We start from the raw sequence: 23,388 nt of genomic DNA on the forward strand, positions 1-23,388 counted from the left end.
CAATGGTTAAATATTTACCAGCCTGGCATTTGGTGGGGGATAGTCAGTCTTTAGGAATGCTCAGACTGGCCCTCTCCAAGCAAAGCCACTGCCTCAGAGGGAGGGAAGGGAAGAAACACAGGCTTGGGCACTCCCTTTCCCTGGAGGTCTGTGCTCTCTCTCCAACAGCCCCAACTGGGTCCCTTCAGTTTTGGCCTGTGCATTGGAATGTCCACCTTGGGAAGGCTCACATCATGCATTTTCTTCTTGTGGAGCCCAGATGGGTACTCAAATGGAGTAACCATACAAGTTGGCCGGGAGGAGCCAGTCTTGGAAGGGTTCCAGGACCTGCTATAGTGCTCCCTGCCTGCACTTTCCTCACTCTGCCTGGGCTTTAGCTCTGAATTTTACTGTTTTCTTTTCCTTTTTAGCAGTCTTACATACATACATACAAATAATACATATTTAAATATATTTGACCAGTTGGCTTTTGGTCGTCTTTGTCCTTAGGCTTTGGCATCGCATGATACTTCTTTTCCCCTTTGGTTCACTATGAGGAAGCTCAAACGGATGCATTTCATGGTTTGCCTGCTCCAGGATGACTTCTCGAATGCTGGGTCTCTTGTGTCATGTTAGGTGACCCTAGTAATCTGACTGGCCATGGCTTACTCTCTGTGAGCACTCAGTCAATGTGAGCTCTATGGTGACACAACAGGCTCTTAGGCATCAGTGCTCATGAATGCTTGCTTGGAAGGGCCTGAGGAGTGTGGGCTGTCTCTTAAGCTTATCCCAAGACCGCTGTTGAGTCACACTGCCCCGCCATGTCTCTTCCCACAGTGCTCTCCATGGCCTGATGTAGCCTACCAGGTGAACAGTACTCCATCCCCAAGCTACAATGGCTCTCCCAACAGCTTTGGCCTCCGTGAAGGGTATGTCCAACCCTCCTCTCCTTGGGGTCCTGGCATGCAGTGGGGTAGAGGTTCCTTTTTTGGTCTTCCTTGATCCCATGGCCTGGCATCTGTTTGGGTTTTAGTGTGGCTAACTGGTATAGCAACCACAGCCATATTTAGCTCTTTCTCTCTACCTCCCCATGGAGGGGGGTGGAATCCAGGGCCTGGTGCATGCTAGGTAGCACTCTACCATTGAGCTACAACTTCTGTTCCCATATTTAGCTTTTGAGGTTTGGTTTTGTTTTGCTTGAGACATGGTTTCTCTGAGTAACTCTCACTGTTCTGGAACCTTGGCTGACTCCGCAGGTAGGCCATGTGGCCTCGAGGACACAGTGACAGGACAACGCAGGCATCATCGGCAGATTCTAGCTGGCAGGCTGTGCAGACTGAGGCTCTTGGCATCACTGTGATGGCTTTGCAGTAATGTCCTGGATGCTGTTAGCCAGTGAGTGAGGAGCCTCTGGTTTGAGCCCCAGCTCTTCACTCAGTCTATGATAAACACTCAGGATTGGGCAATGGAGCTGCAGCTCATTTGGGAGAGGAAACACTGGCTTTGATCTCCAGAACTTGGTTTGGTGGTAGCACTTGTAATTCCAGCATTTCAGTGGGAGAGGAAGAGGATCAGCCATTTAAGGCTATATAGCAAGTTCAAGGCCAGCCCAAGTTATGTGAACTTGATTTCACCATTGGGAAATGTCTTCTCATGAGTATAGAATAAAAAAAAGAAAAGAAAAGGGCCGGTCAGATCAGGCAGACCTGCTCTGTAATGTCTAGCATTTGGGGAACAACTTTCTGAACTTTCCTAACCCCTGCTTTCCCTGATGCAGATGGAGGTTAGGGGTTCAACCCAGGTCATGAGGAAAGATGTGCCTGTGATACAGACAGTGGAAGGGCTGCTGTTATGGCTGATGGCTGGGGAGAGGGTCATTTCTGCCTGCAAGGGTCTTGTATGTGTATGTGCATATGAAAGTGTAGGTGTGCGCATGTATGCATGTGGAAGCCGGAATGTCTTCCTCAGTCCTTCCTCTATCTCACTTTTTGAGACAGGGTCTCACTAGAGCTCACTGACACGGTGAGACTAGCTGGCCAGTGCCTGCTCTCTGAAGCTTCTGTCCCATGTCCCAGTACTGGGATTAGAGGCGTGACCTGCTGCACCAGGTTTTTATGCAGGTGTTGGGAATCGAACATGTTTGCATGGCATGCACTTCTATGCCTTCCTATTGGGAAAACCAAGGCCACGTGTTTCTTCCTAAGTGGCCCTTCTGTGCCCAACTGGCTTGGATTTGGTTGATGATTTTTGATTCAGCTGCAGCCTCCTGGGTGCTGGATTACTGGAAGGAGTGTGGTCTGTGTTCTGGTCAGCTTAGGCTGGAACTTGGTGGGTACGTTAGCTATTGCCTTGCACTGGCCTTACTCGACAAGCAGTGACCTAGGAAGGATCTATTTCGGCCCACAGTTCACTGTGCAGAAGCCACAGCAGCTCATAAGCACCACAGTCAGGAAGCCGAGGGGTCAATGCTCTGCTCAGCTCCCTTTCTCCTTTCTCTGTGGTCCAGGACCCAAGCCCACGAGATGCGCTGCCCACATTGCAGTGGGTCTTCCCACCTCAATTAAAGTGATGTAGAGACTCCCTCCATAGAGGTTTGTTTCCATGGCCATTCTAAGTCCTGTCAAGGTGGACCATCTCAGGGTGAGGCTGCACCACACAGCACAGGACCCAGGCACAACAAACAGCCCATCTTGGTTGTTGCTGGAGACTGCACAGGTAGAGCTGCTGCTGTTACTTGGAACAGTGTGGCCCATCTAAGCCTCCTGTGTAGTGACAGTAGACTTCAGGAGACACTATGAGAGATTGGGTCATATATTTGTGGCTGATTTAGGCAGCCTTCCAGGACTTATTTCAAGCAAGTCAGTCACACGCCTGCTGGAATGTAGATGCCATTTAGGTTCTGGAACCTTCTTTGTATCCCTGGAAGCCCTCATGCTCATCAACCATCCCTTTTCCATTACAGTAACAGCTCACCTACCCACCCAGTGGAGCCCTTACCGCTGGGCAGTGATGTAAGTGTGCGTGGGTATTGGCGGGCTGCTGGTCCCTCTGGCTCTGTGGCCATTTTGAGCATTCTCTGTCTCTTGCTTGCAGCACCTGCTCCCATCAGCCTCCATCCAAGATGCGCAGCAGTGGCTGCACCGCAATCGCTTCTCCCAGTTCTGCTGGCTCTTTGCCAGCTTCTCAGGTGAGTACTATGGAGTTAGGTTTGGAGTCCACAAGTGTCTTTGTCCCATGGGCCTATGGCTGTGTGAGGGGAACCCTCAGGGATGTGGGTGCCATGGAACTGAGGACCAGGGAAGCAATGAGGCCAGGCCACTAGGGGCAGGTGATCTGATTCTGGCAGGACCATAGAATAATATTAACCTTTAATTCCAATACAAAGACAACCATTCTGGATTAGAACTGTAGTTCAGTTAGTAATGCCTAGCATGAAGGAGGCCCCAAGTTCGGTTCCTCTGCACTGTATAAACTGGGTATAGTGCACTTAGGAGGTAGAAGAAGTTCAAGATGACCTCAGCTGTATAGATTAAGGCTACCCTGGGTTATACGAAACCATGTCTTAAAGAAAGAAAAAGTAGGGGCTGAATTCGGGGAGCCACCACTGCATTTGCAGAGCTATTCCTGACGTATCCTCTGAGATAGAGGTAAAGTAGACATGTCCCTTGGAGAGTCCTCAGGCGCGCTGGGGACTCAATCTTTAAAAATATCATGTTGCCGGCCTTCCCACCAGCCTTCATTCCCCTCTGTGACCTTCCTCTGCCCCTTCGAATGGGGTGGCACGTCTGTCTGTGGATGTCTCTTGGGAGGCCAGTATTTTGCCTCTTGGTTTGTTCTGGTCCTCGGGTGTGTTTGCATTAGTGTATGCTCTGCACAGAGACATACGCGTGTCATTGGTGGCCATATGCTGGTAAATCTGTGTAGACAGAATAGTGCTGATGAGGGGTACAGAGAGGGGTGGGCAATCAGGGTGGGGTGGTCTTCCTGTCTCCCTTGTAAGCATACTAGCTTTCAGTTTCTGACGTTGTATGGTTGTGCTCTCCTGGGATTGTTTAGCCTTATGCCAGTTTCTCTTGTGGTGGTCTGGTGCCCACTGAGGGTGAGGCTGGCCTTACTTTCTTCCTCAGCCCTGCTGTGGGGTTGGCTGGTATATGCCATGTGACCAGTGTTGCATGTCTCTGCTTAGGTGCTGACCTCCTGAAGATGTCCCGAGATGATCTGGTCCAGGTCTGTGGCCCTGCGGATGGCATTCGGCTCTTCAATGCCATCAAAGGCAGGTAGGTGTTGGTTTCTTAGAGGAGCCAACCAAAGTCTGTGGCCACTACTGGCTGTGTATAGCAAGAAGCCCTACCTCAGCTTCCTGAACTGTCTCTAGCCTGCTGGTGGGACTAGGAAATGGAAGGAATCCTTCTTTCAACATGGAGGTAAATGCTGGGCGAGGTGCTGGGGGCTGGGATGGGACAGTGAATTAAGTGCCATGTGGAGACCACCTCAGCACCTGGCTGCAGTGACCCTTGCTTAGAAACATCTCAGTGTTAGTTGCTTTTCTCAGTGCCATGCAAAAATGCCTGACTAAATCAGCTATGAAAAGAAAGATTAATTTTGGTACACAGTTTGAAGGTACAATGCCATGCCCATTGCAGCTCAAAGAATGAGCCAGACTGGGCCCCCTAGGGGATGAAGGACAGACGTGCATCCAGGCAAGCTGGGTTCAGAGAGACTGGGCTCTGATGGAGAAACCTCAGCATTCTGGAGCTGAACAGGGAGGTGGGGTTATTGCATGCAGCTGAGCACAGCTTAGTACACACTGATAAACAGAAAGAAGTTTCCATGGACAACTGACAAGGAGGCAGATTTAGCTAATCTTTGTAGGAACAGTCTTTAGACGTAAATGTCTGGGCAGTGAGGGGGTGAAGTGGAGCCATAGTGGACATTTCTGAACCCGTTATCCATATTCACACATGGACTCTGAGCGTCACTCCAGGCTTTGCCATTTCCCATGGGTCTGAGGCGGGGCCCTTGCCACAGCCAGGCCGTGTTCACAACGCACATCTCACTCAGGACTTCACACACTCAGGGCTTCCTCTGCTCCCCACAGTACAGTCCATCATGGTGAGGGAGTTATGGCTGCCATAGTGGGAGGTGGCCGGTTATGCTGTGTCTTTAAGTCAGGAAGCAGAAAGACAAGAGTGCTGGTGACTCAGGTTGCTTTCTTCTCTGTGTGCAGGGTGAGACCCCGGTTCATGAGTAGCACTGCCTACATCTATGGTGGCCCTTCTTTCTCATTCAGTCGTCCCAATATAGAGACTCCTTGCCTCTCAGCCATTTGCCTCCTAGGTGACTCTATCTAGATCCTCAATTAATATTAACTGTAACAGCCTCCCTCTCCTCAGTTGGACCCAGAGCCTGTGGATCTTGGCCTTTAGTCACTAGCCCAGACTCTGGAAGCTTACAGAGTCCAGCCTGAGAGCTCCAACTTGGAGGTGGGGCATGGCCTTGAAAACCACGGTGCATTTTTCAAGGCAGCACTGTGATAGAGCTCTCCACCACCATGGAAATGCAATGTTCTATGACCATCCAGAAACCTGGCCATGTGAGCCCCTGTACGGTGGCATTAGACTTAACATCACCCAATTTAGGTTTGTTTGTTTGTTTGTTTGTTTGTTTGTTTGTTTGAGACAGAATTTCTCTGTGTAACACCCCTGGCTGTCCCAGACTCTTTGTAGACCAGGCTGGCCTCGGACTCACAGCAACCCACCTGCCTCTGCCTTGCAAGTGCTGGGATTAAAGGTGTGCGCCACCATGCCCGGCTTCCAGTTTAGTTTTTGTTGAACTTTTGTGCTCTTCCTTTTTTTCTGGTGCTGAGACTGGAACTCAGAGCATGTGTGTGCCGAGCATGTGCTCTGTAGGCGAGCCACTCCTGGGCCCCGAAGTTAAAACTGAATAGGCAGATGGCGACAGCACAGTTGTAGAGTGAGAGAACACAATTGAGGATGAATCCCAATTTTGTCTCCTAGAATGTATGCAGTAAAAAGGAAAGCTGTTTGCCCCTCTGAGCCTCAGTTTCCATGTCTGTGGAATGGAGGGATGAGCCTAGCTCACTCTTGTGTGAGGAACTCTGTGCCAAGTTCTTCCTCTGTCTCTTCTCTCCCTTGACAAGAATGGAACCTGGGGCTGCACACACACTGAGCACATGCTCTCCCACCAGCCTACACCCCATACCACCAACTACACCCCATATCACCAGCCCACACCCCAACACCACCAACCTACACCCCGTTCCATCAGCCTACACCCTGTATCACCATAGCATCTCTTTGAGATTCAGTTCTACAGAAAAGCCTCAGCATGGCAGGGTTGGAAGAGTCAGCTCCCCACTTCCTCCAGAGCGCCCGTGTGACACCGTAAAGATCCATCAGGCCTGGGTTCTGTCCCTGGAGACCTGCCCATGAAAAGCACTCTGCATCTCTGCCACCTGCTCCTTCGCTAAATCCCTTCATCCTGCAGGTTCCACTCTACGTTCTGGGCTCTTCTAGAATAATAGTCTAGGACAACAGTCCATCATACCTGCTAATTACCCCCTCTTCCTTTGCTAGGAATGTGAGGCCAAAGATGACCATCTATGTCTGTCAGGAGCTGGAGCAGAACCAAGTACCCCTCCCACAGAAGCAGGATGACAGAGGGGACAATAGCTTGTGTGGTGAGTAGAGTAGAGCCTGAGCTGGCGCAATCTCTGTTCTCAATGTTTTAGTCACTTTCCTCATTACTGCAACAAAACACCTGACACGGTCAACAGCAGCTTATGGAAGGCAGATGCCTTATGACTCACGGTCTGAGGGCGGCACAGTCCATCTTGGCAGGGAAGCCATCATGGCTGCAAAAGTGTGAGGCAGTGGCTCACATTAAATCCAAACTGAGGAAGCAGCGAGCAGTGAATACTGGGGCTCAGCTGGCTGCCTCCCCAGCACCGTTGTCTTTAAATTTTCCCCTGCTACCAGAGGCTCCTGAGTAAGCCCTGGAGAGATGACATAGCGCTTCCTCCTGCCACTGTGCAGGCTGCACACCAGGAACAACATCTGAATTCCAGTGCTCCTCGGGGTCCTCCCCTTCCCACAGCTGAGTTCCTGGTTGGGCCCAGGAATCAACATATGTTCCCAAGAGAGACAAAAGCAGCTAGCCTGTGTTTACCTGTCAGTAGGCTCTTCTTTTTAGACAGGCATCCATGGCTTAGGGTGCGAGCATCCTTACATGTAAGCTGCTGGCTTCTCAGAATGGGGTAGGAACACATAGACAGGTTCTTGTTGATTTAATGGCTCCTCCCCCTACAGTGTACCACGCTATCTTCCTGGAAGAGCTGACCACGCTGGAGCTGACCGAGAAGATCGCCAGCCTGTACAGCATCCCCCCACAGCACATCCACCGCGTCTATCGACAGGGTCCCTCTGGCATCCATGTGGTGGTGAGCAATGAGGTGAGCTGACCTGACCCTCAGGAGGAGACCCAGGTACCCACCCCACCCCACACCACCCCCAGGAGCATCCTCCATGGGGGTCAGGGTGGCTCAGTGTTTTCTATGCATATATTCTAAGCCCTACAATTAAAAAACATTTCTATTACATTTATTTATTTTGTGGTGGTGGTGGGTGGGTGAGTGGGTGCACGGCACTACCACACACAGAGAGAGGTAAGAGGAAAACTTGCAGGAGTCAATTCTCTCCTTCCACCATGTGGGACTTAGGGGCAAGCACCTTTATTTAGCTTGGCTGTCTCAATGGCCCAACAAGGCTCGATCATGAGGGTCTTTTGGGTAGTCAAAGCTGCTGTGACTAAGATGCTGATGGACGTTATGCTCAGAGGACAGCTTTCTCCAAGTGACCTTAGCTGGGTGGCCTTGGGACACATGCACAATCTGAAGAGTGTGCCACCCATCAAGGGGGAGCAAGTCCTGAGAGGCCAATAGTTAAATGAGGGGCAGCCAGCAAGGCCTCCCTCAGTGATGCAGGTTCCTGCCACTGAGGTGGTGCTCAATCCAGTCCTGTGGAAAGTGGAAACAGTTGCTAGCAAAAGATCCAGGAAGTGAGAGAGCCCTGTTGGAACTTACCCCCCAGCCCTGTAGGAGTGATTTGTTGGACAGACTTGCCTGCCAAGTTGGGCATCCCTTCAGCTTATGCTGTCCTGCATCCACTGACACTTCCAACTAACAAAAGGGTGGGTTTGCTGTTCTGTTGGTCAGCGTTCTGGCACTGTCACGAGAACCAGGATCACGAACTTAAGAAGAAAGGTTCAGTCTGGGGAGAGGCTCACTCAGTAAAGTGCGAGCACCTAGGTTTGATGTCCTGACCCCATGTCAAAAGCTGGGTACGGTGGTAGCCCCAACATAATCCCAGTGCTGGAGAGACAATGGACACACACACACACACACACACACACACACACACACACACACACACACACGATGCAGCCTCACAGTTGGAGAGTTTTTGGTCCATCTTCTGGTGCCTGTTGTTTGAGGACTGATGCTGAGATAACCTATCATGGTAGGAGAGTGCCTGAATAAATTGTTCTCACTATGGCCAAGAAGGAAGGGAGTCGGGAGCCGGGGGGTGGGGGGGAGTACCACAATCTCCTTTACTATTAACCTTGGTGACCTAATGTCTTTCTCCTGGGCCCAACCTCTTAAAAGTCCCACCCACATGCCAATAGCACCAGAGGCCAAGACCAAGCATTCAACACAGGGCCACTGAGAGACACTCCATATCCAAACCATAGCCAATGCTACTACATCCTGGCTGCTGCTTATGTATCCATAAATATTGGAGTCCATGCTAGCATCCCATGTCACACATAGGAAACTGAGGCACAGAGATACTGAGTAGTTGCCCGAAGATGCCACAACTGAAGAGAAGATTTGGAGGAAACACCACAGATGAACCAACTGTGGAGAGCTGAGCCAGTAAGAGATCCAACCTCTTGAGAATTGGGAGCTATGGGTTGTTTATTTGTTTGTTTGTTTTTTGCAACAAAATCTCCTTATAAAACTTGAAGCTCGGGATGTAAAACAGGCTGGCCTTGACCTTGCTCTGGTCCTCTGCTTGCCTTTGCCTCTGCCTCCTAAGTGCCCGGATTAGAGGAGTGAGCCACGGCCCAGCTTAGTGAAGTTCTGCTTCCTTGTTCTATTTTGTTTTGTGGCAGGGCTCCAGCGTAAAACCCCGAGTGGCCCAGATCTCACGCTGTAGATCAGGCTAGCCTTGGCCATACTACAGTCATCTTGCCACTGCCTTGGGAGTGCTGGAACTACAGGCGTGCACCACCAGGTCTAGCTAAAAGTAACTGTTCCTTTGCTGCCATTTCACAGAAAATGAAAATGAGGCCAGCAGTTGCTGCCTTTAGAGCTGACGAAGCTAAGCTACAAGGAGGAAGGGGCCTCTGGATGGCAGAGGGAAAAAAGATCGATAGCCCAGGCTGGCCTTCTTACTGTGTAGCCAAGGATAACCTAGAGGTTCTGATTCTCTCAGCCCCACCTCCCCAGTGCTGGGATTATAGTGGTGGGGTGCCAGTTGTGTGCAGTACCATTCTTGGTCTGTGCTGGGCTAGAGATGGACTCCAGGCCTTTGCACGTGCCAGCGAAGCGAGCACTCTGGCCTTGTTCCTCAGACCCCTGAGGATTCCTTTTTGAGAAGACAAAAACCCATGAGTGTGCCTTGCAACTTCCCAGGTCCCCGAGGAAGAAGTCCCTCCCCCACTTGCCCTGTGCCCTCAGCAGCAGGCAGTTAAGCAAGTGAAGCAGAGAACAGACCTCAAACGCCACCTTGGCTAAGTAGGCCATTCTCATTCGCCCAAGTCTCCTTCCCACTCAACCCGAAGCAATTTGGAAACCTTCAGCTCTGAATTACCAGAGTGCTGGAGGCAGCCTGGCCAGCGAGGAGCCGGCCCCTGGGGTGCAAGGGCACTCAATTAAACAAGGGAGTTACTGATTAAGCCCTTGTGGGCCCCCGCTTAGGGCTTTTCATGCCCAAGTGGCTGGGCGGCCAAGAGTCCGAGCTGGAGCAGGCTGAGGTATAGAATAAATACTTCATGCACCATTAGGCCCTGCAGGGAGGGTCAGGGTCGGCAGGTGGATGCATTTATAGGATTTGAGGCAGTAGTCCAGAGAAGGCAATAAAAAGCAGGTTGCCCCCCCCTTTTTTTTAATAGAAAAGGGCTTTGCTACCCTGTCGGTTTTAGTGTGCATGTTTATGTATATACTTATGTTTTAACTTTCTGAATGCGTACTGTGAAATGTAGCATACACATGCAAAGATTTTATAAAACTAATGTACATTTTGCTTTTAAATCTTATTTTACTTATTTGTGTGTGTGTGTGTGTGTGTGTGTGTGTGTGTGTGTGTGTGTGTAAATCACAGGACATTGTGTGTGAGTGGTTTCTCTCCTTCCTCTGTGGGTTTTGTGAATCAAACTCAGGGCTACAAGGCTCCCATAGTAGGTGCATTTCACCCGCCGAGCCGCCTCACTGGCCCTGAGTTGCACATTTTAACAAGTACTTAACTCCTTGCACCCAGGTCACTAGAACATGGTGGTTATAAACCCCTTTGTAGGCTTGCATCATCTTTTGACCTTGCCTGTGCATGTGCATTTTACACTAGTTTCCTCTTTTCTCCCTAACACGCTGCTTAGACATGGGGCCGTACTCAGGTGTGACTGTACTTGCGGAGACTGGAGGATAGCCTTGGCTCTTGTTCCTTGTATTTCTCAGGCACCACACACCAGAGCTTTTAAGGCAGGGTCTCTCCATGTCCTAGAGCTGGCCAAAGAACCCCAGCGATTCTTGTCCCCTTGTGCCCAGCATCAGGCCTGTTTTGTTTTGGTTTTTAACCCGGCTTGTGGGGATCAAACATGGCTCTCCGTGGGTGGGGGTGAGATAGCCACACATTCCTCCATGCTCCCCCTTTTTCACGGCATCATATTTTGATTAACCAAAGCTGATGTGTGCAGCTGAGGACCACTGATGGGTGAAGCCCAGTGGGCTTGCACCCCTGCAGATGCCAGAGACAGTACACGCTTTCACAATGTTCTGTCAACTCTTTTGTATGTCTTGAGGGTGCACACGTGAAGAGATTTGTTTAGGGGAACACGCCTTGCAGGAAAACTCAAGGGGGTGCCCTCCAGTAGATGAGACGTTTTAAAGCTGTATCAGTCCCCAGAGGTGCTAGTTTCACTATACATCCCGCTTACATTTTTATCATCAGAATGCTCCATTTTACGGATGTGGCCATGAAACCAGAAAGATTTTCCTGTGATCACCATTCAGAAATCATAGTGAGAGCTTGGAAGAGGTGGCTATGGGTTGTCTTTCCCGCACATTTGGGGGAGTGGTAGCTCCGTTCCGTCCTTGTAAGCCACTTACGCATACTATCTATTAGTCGCTATTAATTCCTTTCCTGTTGCTGTAGCAGGTAACTGAGGAGAAGCAGTGCAGGGGAGGAGGGCTTATTGCGACATTTCACGGTGGGAAAAGTGTGGCAGCAGGAACGGGGAGGCTACGGGCCATCAGCAAGCAGAGTGAATAGAAAGTCATGCCTCAAGACCCCACCCATTGACCCCTTCCTCGAACAAGGCTCCACATATTTTTTTTAAAGATTTATTTATTTATTTTATGTACATGAATGTTCTATCTGCATGTATCTGCATGTACAGTGCATCAGATCCTAGTATAGATGGTTGTGAGCCACCATGTGGTTGCTGGGAATTGAACTCAGGACCTCTGGAAGAGCAGACGGTGCTCTTAACCACTGAGCTATCTCTCTAGCCCAAGGCTCCACATCTTAAAGTTTCTACACCTTCCCAAACAGTGCCACTAGTTCTGGAACAAGTGTTCAAAGACATGGCCCAGGGAGGACATTTTTTTTTGCATTTAGGCACAATTGTTTTGTTTAAAAATATGTCACAGCCATGTTAGTGATGAGATGTGCCACCTGTGAAATGTTTGCTAGGTGATGTCATCACTGTGGAAGCACCCTAGCTTCCAGGCATTCCAACCTAGCTAGTACATGGTAGTCACTGAACACCACATCAGTGCACTCAAGTGGCCTGGTGGGTGAGAGCGCACTCTAAAATAGTTAACATAATGCATGGTGTGTCAGATGTGCAGGTCGGTAGTGGAGTCATTCAGGGTCATTACCAAGTGGTGTGAACGGTGTGTTCTCATTTGAACCAGACTGGGAACATAGTAGGGTGCTTACAACCTCACCACAGACACGAGTGATTGCGCTACTGTGTTACCAGATGACAGTGCCACTAAGCAGTGAGGGATTTTTCAGCTCTATTGTATATGTATTATGTTGTTGAGTAAAGTGGGATTTTTGTGGTATGTGATTATGCTTAATTTTGTTGTTTTTAAGACAGAGTCTAGAACTAGCTCTATAGATCAGGCTGGCTTCAAACCCCCAGAGATCTACCTGCCTCTGTGTCTTGAGTGCTAGGATTAAGAGAGTATACCACTGTGCCTGGTTTTGTGTTTAGGTTTGTTTGTTGGGTTGGTTGGTTGGTTTTTTGAGATGGAGTTTCTCTGTGTAGTCCTTGCTGTCCTGGAACTTAATCTGTAGAGTAGGCAGACCTGAAACTCAAAAATCTGCCTGCCTCTGCCCTCAAAGGCGTGCACTACTGCTGCCTGATTATTATATTATCTTTTGCTAACTTTTAAATTATTATTGTTGTTGTTGTTGGTTTTTTTTTTTTTTTTTTCAGGATGGGTTTCTTCTTGTAGCCTTGGCTGTCCTGGAACTCACTTTATAGACTAGGCTGGCCTTGAACTCAGGGGTCCACTGCCCAGCTTCTTTTACTAATTTTTATTTTGTCCATGTGGGTATATGGAGGTCAAAGAAGAACCTGGATGTTGTCCATCTGGTGCTACCCTCATTCTCACACAGAAATCATTTTATTGGCAGGGCTATCTCTCCAACCCTCATCATGCCTTGTGATGATGTGTCATTGAGGAGGATATGTCTTGCTTTTGCCTTTCAGATGGTCCAGAATTTCCAAGATGAGTCTTGTTTTATCCTCAGCACATTAAAAGGTAAGTCTCTCCCTGCCTTTCTGTTAACTGGGGTGTGTGTCTGTGTCTCTTGGAGTCATGGGTGATGGGTAGCAGGTGAAATCTGCCTGCACAGGGTATCGTCAGAAGATGCTGAACTTGGAGCAGCCTTTGGGAGCAAAAACCCAAACCAAAACAAAACCCAAGCTTTCTCATACCTAGTCCTAGCCAGAATGAGTGACATCTTCAGGGACACTACAAGCCCGGCCATTTGTTCTCCATCAACTTGGTGTCTGAGGTTTCCTAGGAAGTCTCTGGGAATCCCAAGCTAGAACTACAATGTCTGGCAGAGTGAGTCAGGAACTTGGAGCATCCATCTGAGCCAGATGTCCTAGAGAATGCCAGGATGTCTATACTGTGCTGGGAGTGAGCCTAGGTACCAGGAGCTGTGTTCACTCCCACAAGGAGGAAAGGTCTGTCTGGGAGGATAAGTGGGTAAGTTTCATCAGAACAGGAGACTGGGCTGGAGAGAGATGGCTCAGTGGATGAGAGCACATATTGCTCTTGCAGAGACCTCGAGTTTGGTTCCCAGCACCCATGCCTGCTGGTTCACAACCACTCTAATTCTCTATGTAACACTGGCCCACCTCTCTGCCTGTGCCACACACCCATGCCCAGTGTTTCTCTTGTAGCAGAGAGCAATGACGGCTACCACATCATCCTGAAGTGTGGACTCTGAGCAGCAGTGCCCTGCACCTGCCCCCTGCCCCATGGATCCCCTGGCTGTAGACATTGCACCACTGTCAGCTGCCGTCTCGCCTGACAAGCTCCTACTAGGAAGGGCACTACCCAATCCAGGAAAGCTGCAGACGACCATGGACACGGAGTCTGGCCTACAGACAACCACTGGTTCCCTTGTCCTCTATTCTTGGCTTTTAGCTTTTTAACATTTTCATGGTCTGCTTCCCAGGCAGATAGTGGGGGGCATACATCTCCTAAGCCCTGACCCCTGTTGTTGGGGGTTCCCTCCTGACTACCTTCCTGCCTCACCCCGTTCCCGCACCTCCTTTGAACCACTGGCCTCATGTCTAGCTCCGCCAGCCTCACAGGGAGACCTTGCGCAGCTCTCCTATTCTAATACTGACTTCCCTTCTTAGTGACCCTGGTGGCCACTCTTCTGTTCTTGGATGAATCAGTAGGACTGAGGCTAATTTTATGCCTTCCACCTCTTTCTCAGTCACTTTGTTTCTAAGGATCTGATACAGTCAAGCCCAGGGTCATGTGCATACTTCTGCACTGACATGGTCGATGCCCCAGTGGACATTGTGCTAGTTGCTTTTCTGTTGCTGTGAGAAGACGCTCTGACCAAAGCAACACAATGAAGGAAGGGCTTGCTTCGGCTTAGTGCTTCATAGGGATAGACTATGATGGTGAGGAGGACACAGAGTGGAAAGCTAGTTGGTCTCATTTTATACATACAGGAAGCAGAAAGAGAGAAAGAGCAAGAACAGGAAGTGATACAAGGTTTCAAGCCCTCAAGGCCCACCCCCCAGTGATATGCTTCCTCCAGCAACCTCCCCAGACAGCACCACCAGCTGGGACCACATGCTCACACACATGAGCCAGTGGGACCCATTTCCTCATTCACACCACACATTTGGGCCCTGTGTGGCCTCTCAGAGATGCTAATTTGGGCTGCTTTAGACTAAGCTGAGAGCGATGAGAACAAAATGACTCTTCTTGGGCTACTACAGTGTAATCTTATTTCCTGTTGAGTAAAGAGTACTGCAGAGGTGAAGATTCCATTGTATCCAGTGGCCTTGAGCATGGGTTCTAGACCTTTGGGTTGGGGTGTGGCTCAGTAGATCGACACCTGCCTGGCCCTTTTTGAGACAACCTCAGCTAACCACTACTGCTTGCCAAATTGCCTAGGCGTACTATGTTTTCTTCAGTGCTCATTCTAATTTAAGATCCTATCTCTTCCCAGTTGTAGGTGTGTATACAGTATTTTTGTCTTTGTTGCTATGGTTGAGTTGCCTTTCTCAACTATAAGGGAGTTTGAGGATCTGTAGCTGTAGTAGACTTAATTCATCTTCAGCCGGGTGTAGTGGTGTACACCTGTAATCCCAGAACTCAGGGAGGCAGAGGCAGGAGGATCTCTGTGAGTTCCAGGCCAGCCTGGTTTACAAAATGAGTCCAGAACAGCCAACGCTATCATAGAGAAACCCTGTCTCAAAAAACCAACCAACCAAACAAACAAACAAAACAAAACCAAAACGAAACAAAAAAAGAGAAGAAAGAAAAGGAATGGAGGAAGGAAGGAAGAAAAGACTTCATCTTCATTTTGCCAGGGATCTATGCCTGCCCAAAGCTTAAACTCCTTGCTAATTCAAGTTCCCTTGAGCCATGGTGAGATACCTAGGCTTACAGATCATCAGGTTTTGGCAAATACTATTTTACAGGCAGAGAAACTCTTCTTATAGTGAAGCTGAGCTCTCGGTTCCTTGTCTTTGGGGAGTGTGGGGGTGGCGATGGCAGCTTTATCAGACATTAGTACTGTGAATATATTGGCACAGACTTTTGTGTGGACAGGGTTTTGTTTGGGGAATGTGCCTGGGAGTAGAGTGAATAGTTCCTCTTTGAGGAACTGCCCAGTGTTTCTCACCAGCAATGGAGATGGTTCTAGTTTCTCTGCCTCACCAACATTTGCTGTGATCTCTTGCCTGCTCTCCCTCCTTTACTCTCTCCCTCCTTCCCTTCTTCCCTTCCATGTAGTCCAGACTGATCTCACAGTCACTGGGTAGAAGATCCTCCTGCCTCTACCTTCTGAGAGCTAAGAATGAGAAAGTGTTTCCACACCTACTTTATGCAGTGCTGGGATGGACTCAAGGGCTTTGTGCTTGCTTGCTAGGCAAGTGCTCTACCAACTGAGCCACTTCCCTAATGCTGATCTGTCTTTTTTTTTTTTTATTATATCATCCTGCAGGTGTCTTGCATGTTTTTAATGGCTAATGATGTTCAGTATGTTCAGTGTCTTCACGTGTTGATTAGCCATTTGTATATCATTGGGAGAATATCTGTGTGGGTCCGCTGTCCATTTTTAAAACTGGGCTGTCTTCAGTGAATTGTACAGGTGTTGGTAAATTCTGGGTGTGAGCCCTTTATCAGATGTTCTCCATTCCGTAGCTTGTCTTGACCCGTGGCTGATGTTCCTTGAGATGCACACGTTTCTAAGTTGGTTGGGCTTCATGCTATGAACCAGCACGCCCAGTCCTCAGAAGACTGAGGCCCCCAAGTCCAAGGCCAGCCCAGCTCAAAAGCAGTAATCATTACTATTAATTTTATTTGTGTGATGCCTAAGTTACCTTCCGTAGCTTATGCTTTTGAAGTGGATGCTAAGAAACCACAACCTAATGCAAACTCAGGAAAATCCATGTTTTCTTCTTAGAATTAAAAAAAAAAAAAAAGGCCTTGATACTAAATTTTTTAATGTGCACTGGCATTTTGCCTGCATACATGTCCGTGTGAGGGTGTGGGATCCCTGGAACTGGAGGTATAGAAGAACATGGTGTGGGCTGCCATGTGAGTGCTGGGAATTGAACCCTGGTCCTTTGGAAGAGCAGCCAGTGCTCTTTACTGCTGAGCCATCTCTTCAGCACCCCCTTCTTAGAAGCTTTAAAGTTTTAGATGTTCCAATGAGTTCTGCTCCTATTTGAACTGCTTGTCATGCATGGTGTGCAGCATGGGGGTCCAGTTTCATCCCTTTGCATATGAGTACCTGCCTATACCCCTAGTTGCTGGAAGGACTGGACCTCCTATAGGCGGTCACCTTTGCTGGAGGCCTCTGACTCCTGGGTCTCTGTGGACTTGGTGGAACAGTGGTGGATCCCTTGCTTGTTCCTTTCCTCTTTGCAGTCTGCATTTGCTCTACTCTTACAGTTGCCTCGCTACTCTGCCCCTGCGTTCTGTCTTCCTGTGAGCAGGGCCTATCACTGCCTAATTCTAGAGGGTGGTCACAACCAAAGATTTCCATGCTTGGATAGAGAGGCAACTGTGTCACTGAGAATCATTTGCCTCAAGGTCAGACACTGGGAGAAAACAGGACTAGACTTTGGGCCTCTGACTTTCAGCCCTTCAAGATATCTGTGGCCACTGTACCCAAGTGATAGCTCTGCGTGGGCCACGTGCAGAGAGACTAAGCTGATACTGTTCTTTCTCATACCACAGTGGGTATAAATGAAGAGCAAAAGATGGCGTGGAGCGTTCCACGTCTTGTCTTGGGGTCTGTTATTAGTAACGTACAGGAGGAAGTGTTTCTCTCTGGCTCACTGTTTGAGGGCTCACAGTCCACCGTGGCATGGCAGCAGGAGCCTGAGGCAGCCGGTCACATCACAGCCACACCAAGAAGCAGAGACGAATGAATGTAGTGCTCATCTCGCCTTCTCCTTTTTGTTCAGGGCAAAACCTCAGACAGTGAAACTTCAGGATAGGGCCTGGGTCTCCCCACCTCAGCTAACTAATCTGAATACAGGCAACTTGACTCTGTAACTCTTGGTAGTGGCCGATACCGTCTTGCTCTCCCTGAGTGAATTAAAAGAATAGAAAAGAAAACCCCTCACAGACTTACCCGGAGGTTTGTTTCCATGGTGATAACTGAATCCCATCAATGACAGTCAAGATTAGTCATTGTGGGGGGTCTAGAAAAAAGGCCAGGCATTGTGCTAGTGACCTCTTACCCAGTCTGCCTGGAGCCCCTTGAGAGCACGTCACCAGTTCCCAAGTCCAGTGTTGCTTCAGGGGCAGGCCCAAGTGGCTGGAGTTCTGAAAATCATTAACACATCAGTGGAAGAAATAGAAAGGCTCTTTAGCTGTTGTCAGTGGAAAGTTGAGGTTGTGGAGGGCAGGGGAAATTGAATATGGTCACTGCCTTAGGTACATTGGGGGGACAGGACCAAAAGTCAAGGTTCCCAGGCCTCACCGTGAATTACTGTCTTCCTTTAATACTAAGTAGCCCATTGGTAGTTTGTCATTGGGTTTGAACCCCAGAACTGCCCCAAGAAACATTGACTTGGAGACTTCAGAACCTGGAAGAAACTGTATTGAGTATGTGAATCTGAGCTGAGGCAAGACTTTACCATTGTTTCCCAGTCATCAAAGTCATGTGATAGACAGGTGACCTCTGCTTGTCCTAGGTATACACAGTGCCACCAGCGCTGTTGCTGCATGTCAACCCTAGTGGACACCTGCTCACCAAGCCCCAGGCCTTCTGTACTGACTGCAGCTAGATGGGTGTGTGTGGGTGAGTGGGTGTGTTTGCGCGCACGCGCATAGGTGTGCACCTTAGAGCAGCATTTTGCTGCTTGCTGTTCTAGCTGGTCTACGTAGCCCTTTCTTTGCCCTTTGAAAACAAGGCTCCTGGGCCTGAGAACCAGTGAGATCCTGGGAAGCACCCAGGCTCCCTTCCCAAGGGTGGATCCATACAGTTATTTCCCAACTCCACTAGGCTCACCAGACACTGTGCTGAGCCCCCCACTCCACCCCCAGGCATTCCTGTCAACCCCATGGTAAAGAGCTAACAGACTCTGGCCTGGGCCATCAGGTTGTTCTTCCTAAGGGCTAGAGTGAAGAGGTCTGGGTTCCCTTCCTGTCCCCCCACCCCACACTTCATGTTTGCAAATGAGAACTGAACCCTGTCCTGTCTGTCTGCTTTTGCCATCAACTGGATAATAGAGAACATTGTCTTCAAATCTAGTTTGGGAAATGATACCCCTGCCATCAAATATTATACTAAATTACTATTATTTTGAATTGCTTGTGTTAAATCATGTGGGACTGGGGTGTGGCTCAGTGGCAGAGCACTTGCCAACCATGAGTCCTATCTTTAGCACCATAAAGCCAATAATACATTGATGAGAGCTGGGTGTGGTGGTGCAAACTGTAATCCCAGCACTCAGGTTGATGCTGGGACTGGGGTGTGAAAGCAGAGTGACTGAGGTTGAGGCTTGTCTGGGCTATTTAAAAAAAAAAAAAAAAAAATATATATATATATATATATATATATATATATATATTGTGCCAACATAATTTTACCTCTTTATCCTTAAATACTGAAATATTTACTCCCTAACCTCTCCTTTTTTTATATGTTATAATGTTTTTATTATTTTATTTTGAAGTCATAGGGAACAGATCCAGAACTCAGGGCCTCATACATGTGAGGCAGCTGTTCTTCCACTGAGCTAGCTCCTGAGTTTGAACCCAGAACCCAGAGAGCCTCGTGCGTGTAAAGCAAGCACCCTACTAACTCTGCTACCATTAGCCTCAGTTGCCTTCTCTCTCTTGGATCATTTAAGGCAGTCTCAGGGGTTTTGCAATGAGTTTTGCATAAACTTAGACATAGAAGGTATATTCAAAGAAGTCTGCAGTGTTCCTTGCCTTCTGTGTGTCTCATTTCTGGAAAATTCTAGCCCTCACTTGGCTCCCACAGACTCTGCCCATCCTCTCCATGGGAGTACAGAGGTCTCTTCCTCAAATGCTCTCTGTTACCTGGAGCCCTGCTCGGCCTTTGTCCTGGCCCCCTGGCCAGAGTTTGATAGGAGAAAGGACTTTTGTGCTGTATTTATGGGCTGCCGAGCTGTAGGGGGTGGCGGTGGCCTGAGCTGCTCCCTGGAACCTGTCAAAAGAGGGTGCCTTGAAGACCAACACCCTCTTTGTTAGCTTAGCATACATGGAGCCTGCAGACCCCTCCCCATGTGTGCTGGCCCCTTCTTGTGCTGGGTGGTGATTGCTGGACAGCCTCCTGCCTTCCCTGGATGCAGGGATGCTATCTTTCATGGCTTGTCTGTCGTCTGTAGATCCCTTCCATCTTCTGCATCCCCTCCCATGCAGCAGCCACTCAGAACCTGCCTTCCCTGTGTTCCACTTTGACCAACCTTTCATTGAGTTTTCCCCTATGCCCAGGCTTCTAGCTGGGAAAAGCCACTGGAAAGCGAAGGACAGAGTCAGGCCCTCACAACTACAGCAAATCGAACATCCTGTTTCCCACCTGGCCTCATGGACAGGTCGCATTCAAAGCACTATAAACAACAAAAAGCTATAAACAAAATTACCTTTGGGCCATGTATGTGTACGGCATATGCAGAAACACGAGTGGATTTTGTGTTTAGATATAAGTCACATCTGCGCTATGTATGTAAGTATCGGTAGTTCGAGATCTCAACCCGCCCTGATCTAGGCTTGTTTGATCTGGGATGCACATCCTGCAGTGGACTGAGCCAGGTTGAGTATCTGGCATCCAGTCCAGGTCCCATCCAGGCCACATCTGTTAGGAATGGGGACAAGCTCACTGCCCTGAGGCCTTGTCCATGGGCCAACAACACTACTGGGAGAGCTCTGTGGGCTAGTATTAGAAACAAGGGAAAAGGGACTGTTTCTTACACTGGCCCATCTTTCTCTGCTCGGTAAAAGGCTTGGATACTTTGTTCTTTCATATCTGTGCTTAAAGCAATTCTCTCTTGAGGTGTACCTCCTACCTTCTCCCTCTAGGTTGTTGGGTGATTCGTTTCTAAAGGTGGTGGGGGGTTTGGGGAGGTGGTGGTTCCAGGTTGGTCATATGTGTATGACCATGGGGAGGTGGCCATGGAAACCCAAGTTGTCATAATATCATGTTGTTTTTGTACCTGAAATAAAGCATATTTTGCACTTGTAAATGAGAAATCTGTCTGTGAGCTCTGTGCTGGGTCAGAAGGCGAATAAAACCATTTGTACTAAACCCCTGCGGCTGGGGCCTCAAGTTGCTTTGTTTACTCAACTGTAGCAAATGAATTCACTGTTATGGAGTATTTGGAGATGCAGCTTAGTGACATTAGGTACACTCTCATGTGGCTCCTATGCTCCATCTGTAATGTTTTTTCCATCTTACAGAACTGAAACTGTAGCCATTAAATAGTAGCTCCATGGTCCTTTCCTCTGGCCTTTAGTAGCTACCACCTACTTTGTGTCTGAATTTGGAAATGAGGGGCTTCATTTAAGTTAAATGCAGTACGTGTCTTCTGTAGATTGTTTTTTCTTTCTTTTCTTTTTTTCTTTTTTTGGTTTTTGAGACAGGGTTCCTCTGTGTAACCTTGGGCTGTCCTAGACTTACTTTGTAGACCAGGCTGGTCTCGAACTCACAACAATCCACCTGCCTCTGCCTCCCAAGTGCTGGGATTAAAAGTGTATGCCACCATGCCCGGCTTTAGGTTGTTACATTTTGGGATCTTTTCAGAGCTTAGGGATCCTCAAATTGTGTGGCCAGACCACGCATATGTGTCTGTTCACTTCCAATGAACACAGACGACTCCCGCCCATGACTACAGTGAATGACACTGCTCTGCACATGGGCTCTGCAGATGCCGAAGCTGCTACTTCTGATTCTTGTGGGTACAGATGCAGAAAAATCCAGAAGTGAGACTGTTGGCTCACGTGATATTCTGTTTAATTTTTGCAGCTAGAGGTACAGACCACTGTGCATTCCCACCAGCACCGCTTAAAGGTTGCACTTAAACTCTGTATTAAGGATGACCTTACACTTCCAATGCTCCTGAACACCTGTAATTTTAACAGTGACACAGCAGAGGCAAGAGGATCATCAAGGTCATCCTTGGCTATATACCAAGATTGAGGCCAGCCTTGATTAAATGAGATATTGTCTCCAAAAAAAAAAAAAAAGTGATACCCCCCCCTGGGTCTCTGCAAAGTCACATTTTCTGTGGCCCCCACAGATGTCTGTCTTAGCACCCCACTCCCCTAGTACCTCCTGGACCTAGACCTATGTTGACCTTGCGGATACCCTGTCCCCTGCTGATAACTGGGAAGGCCTGTGACTTCCTGCTGCCTGTGTTCCAGCCACACATGATCTTTACCCTCCCAGAGAGGAGCAGAGCTTGCAGAGCTAGCTTGGAAAGGCCTAGCTTAGACACCATGACATATGTCCTCTTGTCGTCTTAAATCTTAAGCTTAATTTTTATTATAATTTACAATTATAAATAATAATTATGATTACTGTTTATTATAATTTTTAAAAATGAGGACTGCTAATTTCTGCTTCAGACCAACACATGGAGATAAATTATTTAGCACTGGCACCTTTGACCTGAGGTTCCCAACATAACAACTATGGTTACTCTCTAGAAAGCCTCTCTTCCTAGGGCTGGGGACATGCCTCAGCAATAAATAACTTGCCATTTGAGCACTAGAATCTGAATTTGATCCACTGGGACCTCATTTTTTTAAAAAGCCAAAGATGGTGTCACAGACTTGTAATCTCAGCACCGAGGAGCAGACAGGCAGGTCCCTGGGGTGCTGGCTAGTTCAACCAGTGAGCTCCCAGTTCAGTGAGATACTGTTTCAGTTAGTCAGACAAGCTGAGCATGGGGCATATGCCTTTAACCCCAGCACTTGAGATAGGAAGCCAGAGAGGCAAGTGCATCTCGGAGTTTGAGGCCAGGCTGGTCTATATAGCTACTGAGTTCCAGGACAGCAAGGGCTACATAGAGAGATCCTGTCTCAAACAACAACAACATTAGGCAAATAATGAAAACAGTAGTACCCCCAGCATTGAATTCTGGTATTTACAAGTATGTCTCACACACACACACACACACACACACACACACACACACACACACACACACACCACTAGTATACGCGTGAACATGCATATATACCCATACATATATACCTGTGAAAATGAAGGAGGGAAGAAAGAAACAACAGAAAGAATGAAAAGAAGAAAACTGCCAATGTTGACCACACTGGTTCTGCCTGGCTGCATTCTGAGTTTGGCACCATGGTCCATGGCACCCCTGTGTAGGCTCCACAATCAGTCCTTTACAAAAGGAGGCTGAGGCTGGGGTGTGGCCCACTTGGTAGAGCTCTTGCCTGGCATGCTAGAAGCCCCGAGTTTGATCCTCAGTACTGCATAGACTGGGCGTAGTAATGCATGCCTGTAACTCCAGAATTTAGGAGGGAAAGGCAAGAGGATCAGGCGCTTCTGCCAACCTGGGCTACCTGAGACTACTCAAAGCGACAAAACCCAGGCAGCTCTTCCTTGAGGAGCCCATACCCAGTGCTGCAGGCCATGGCCTCCTTTCTTTCTGAGTGACCTCTTTTCTCTGTTAATATTCATACTTCAAACGTATATTAAAGCCAGGTGTGGTAGTACATACCTTTAATCTCAGCACTCAAGAAGCAGAGGCAGGAGGGTCTCTGGGCTCAAGGCTAGCCTGATCTGTATGGCGAGGCTACACAGTGAGACCCTGACTCAAAAAAAGGGTGTGTGTGTGTGTAAAATATTCTAATAAATTATAACTCTGAGTCATTAAAGGGAGGCAGGTGTG

General features: G+C 48.5%; 1 protein-coding gene across 1 annotated transcript in view; it reads left to right on the forward strand.

The window, feature by feature from the left end:
• Positions 1-14,289, forward strand: part of Tfcp2l1 (transcription factor CP2 like 1) — a 54,469-nt gene extending 40,180 nt beyond the window's left edge. The window contains exons 8-15 of the mRNA XM_051147254.1: positions 817-908; positions 2,942-2,990; positions 3,073-3,166; positions 4,166-4,256; positions 6,576-6,679; positions 7,308-7,450; positions 13,000-13,051; positions 13,702-14,289. Coding sequence (XP_051003211.1) covers positions 817-908; positions 2,942-2,990; positions 3,073-3,166; positions 4,166-4,256; positions 6,576-6,679; positions 7,308-7,450; positions 13,000-13,051; positions 13,702-13,748 — 672 coding nt within the window. The 3' untranslated portion in view covers positions 13,749-14,289. The remainder of the gene's footprint in view (positions 1-816; positions 909-2,941; positions 2,991-3,072; positions 3,167-4,165; positions 4,257-6,575; positions 6,680-7,307; positions 7,451-12,999; positions 13,052-13,701) is intronic.
• Positions 14,290-23,388: the final 9,099 nt, after the last annotated feature.

This window comes from Acomys russatus, chromosome 6, assembly GCF_903995435.1.
Source record: "Acomys russatus chromosome 6, mAcoRus1.1, whole genome shotgun sequence".
Classification (NCBI taxonomy): Eukaryota; Metazoa; Chordata; class Mammalia; order Rodentia; family Muridae; genus Acomys; species Acomys russatus.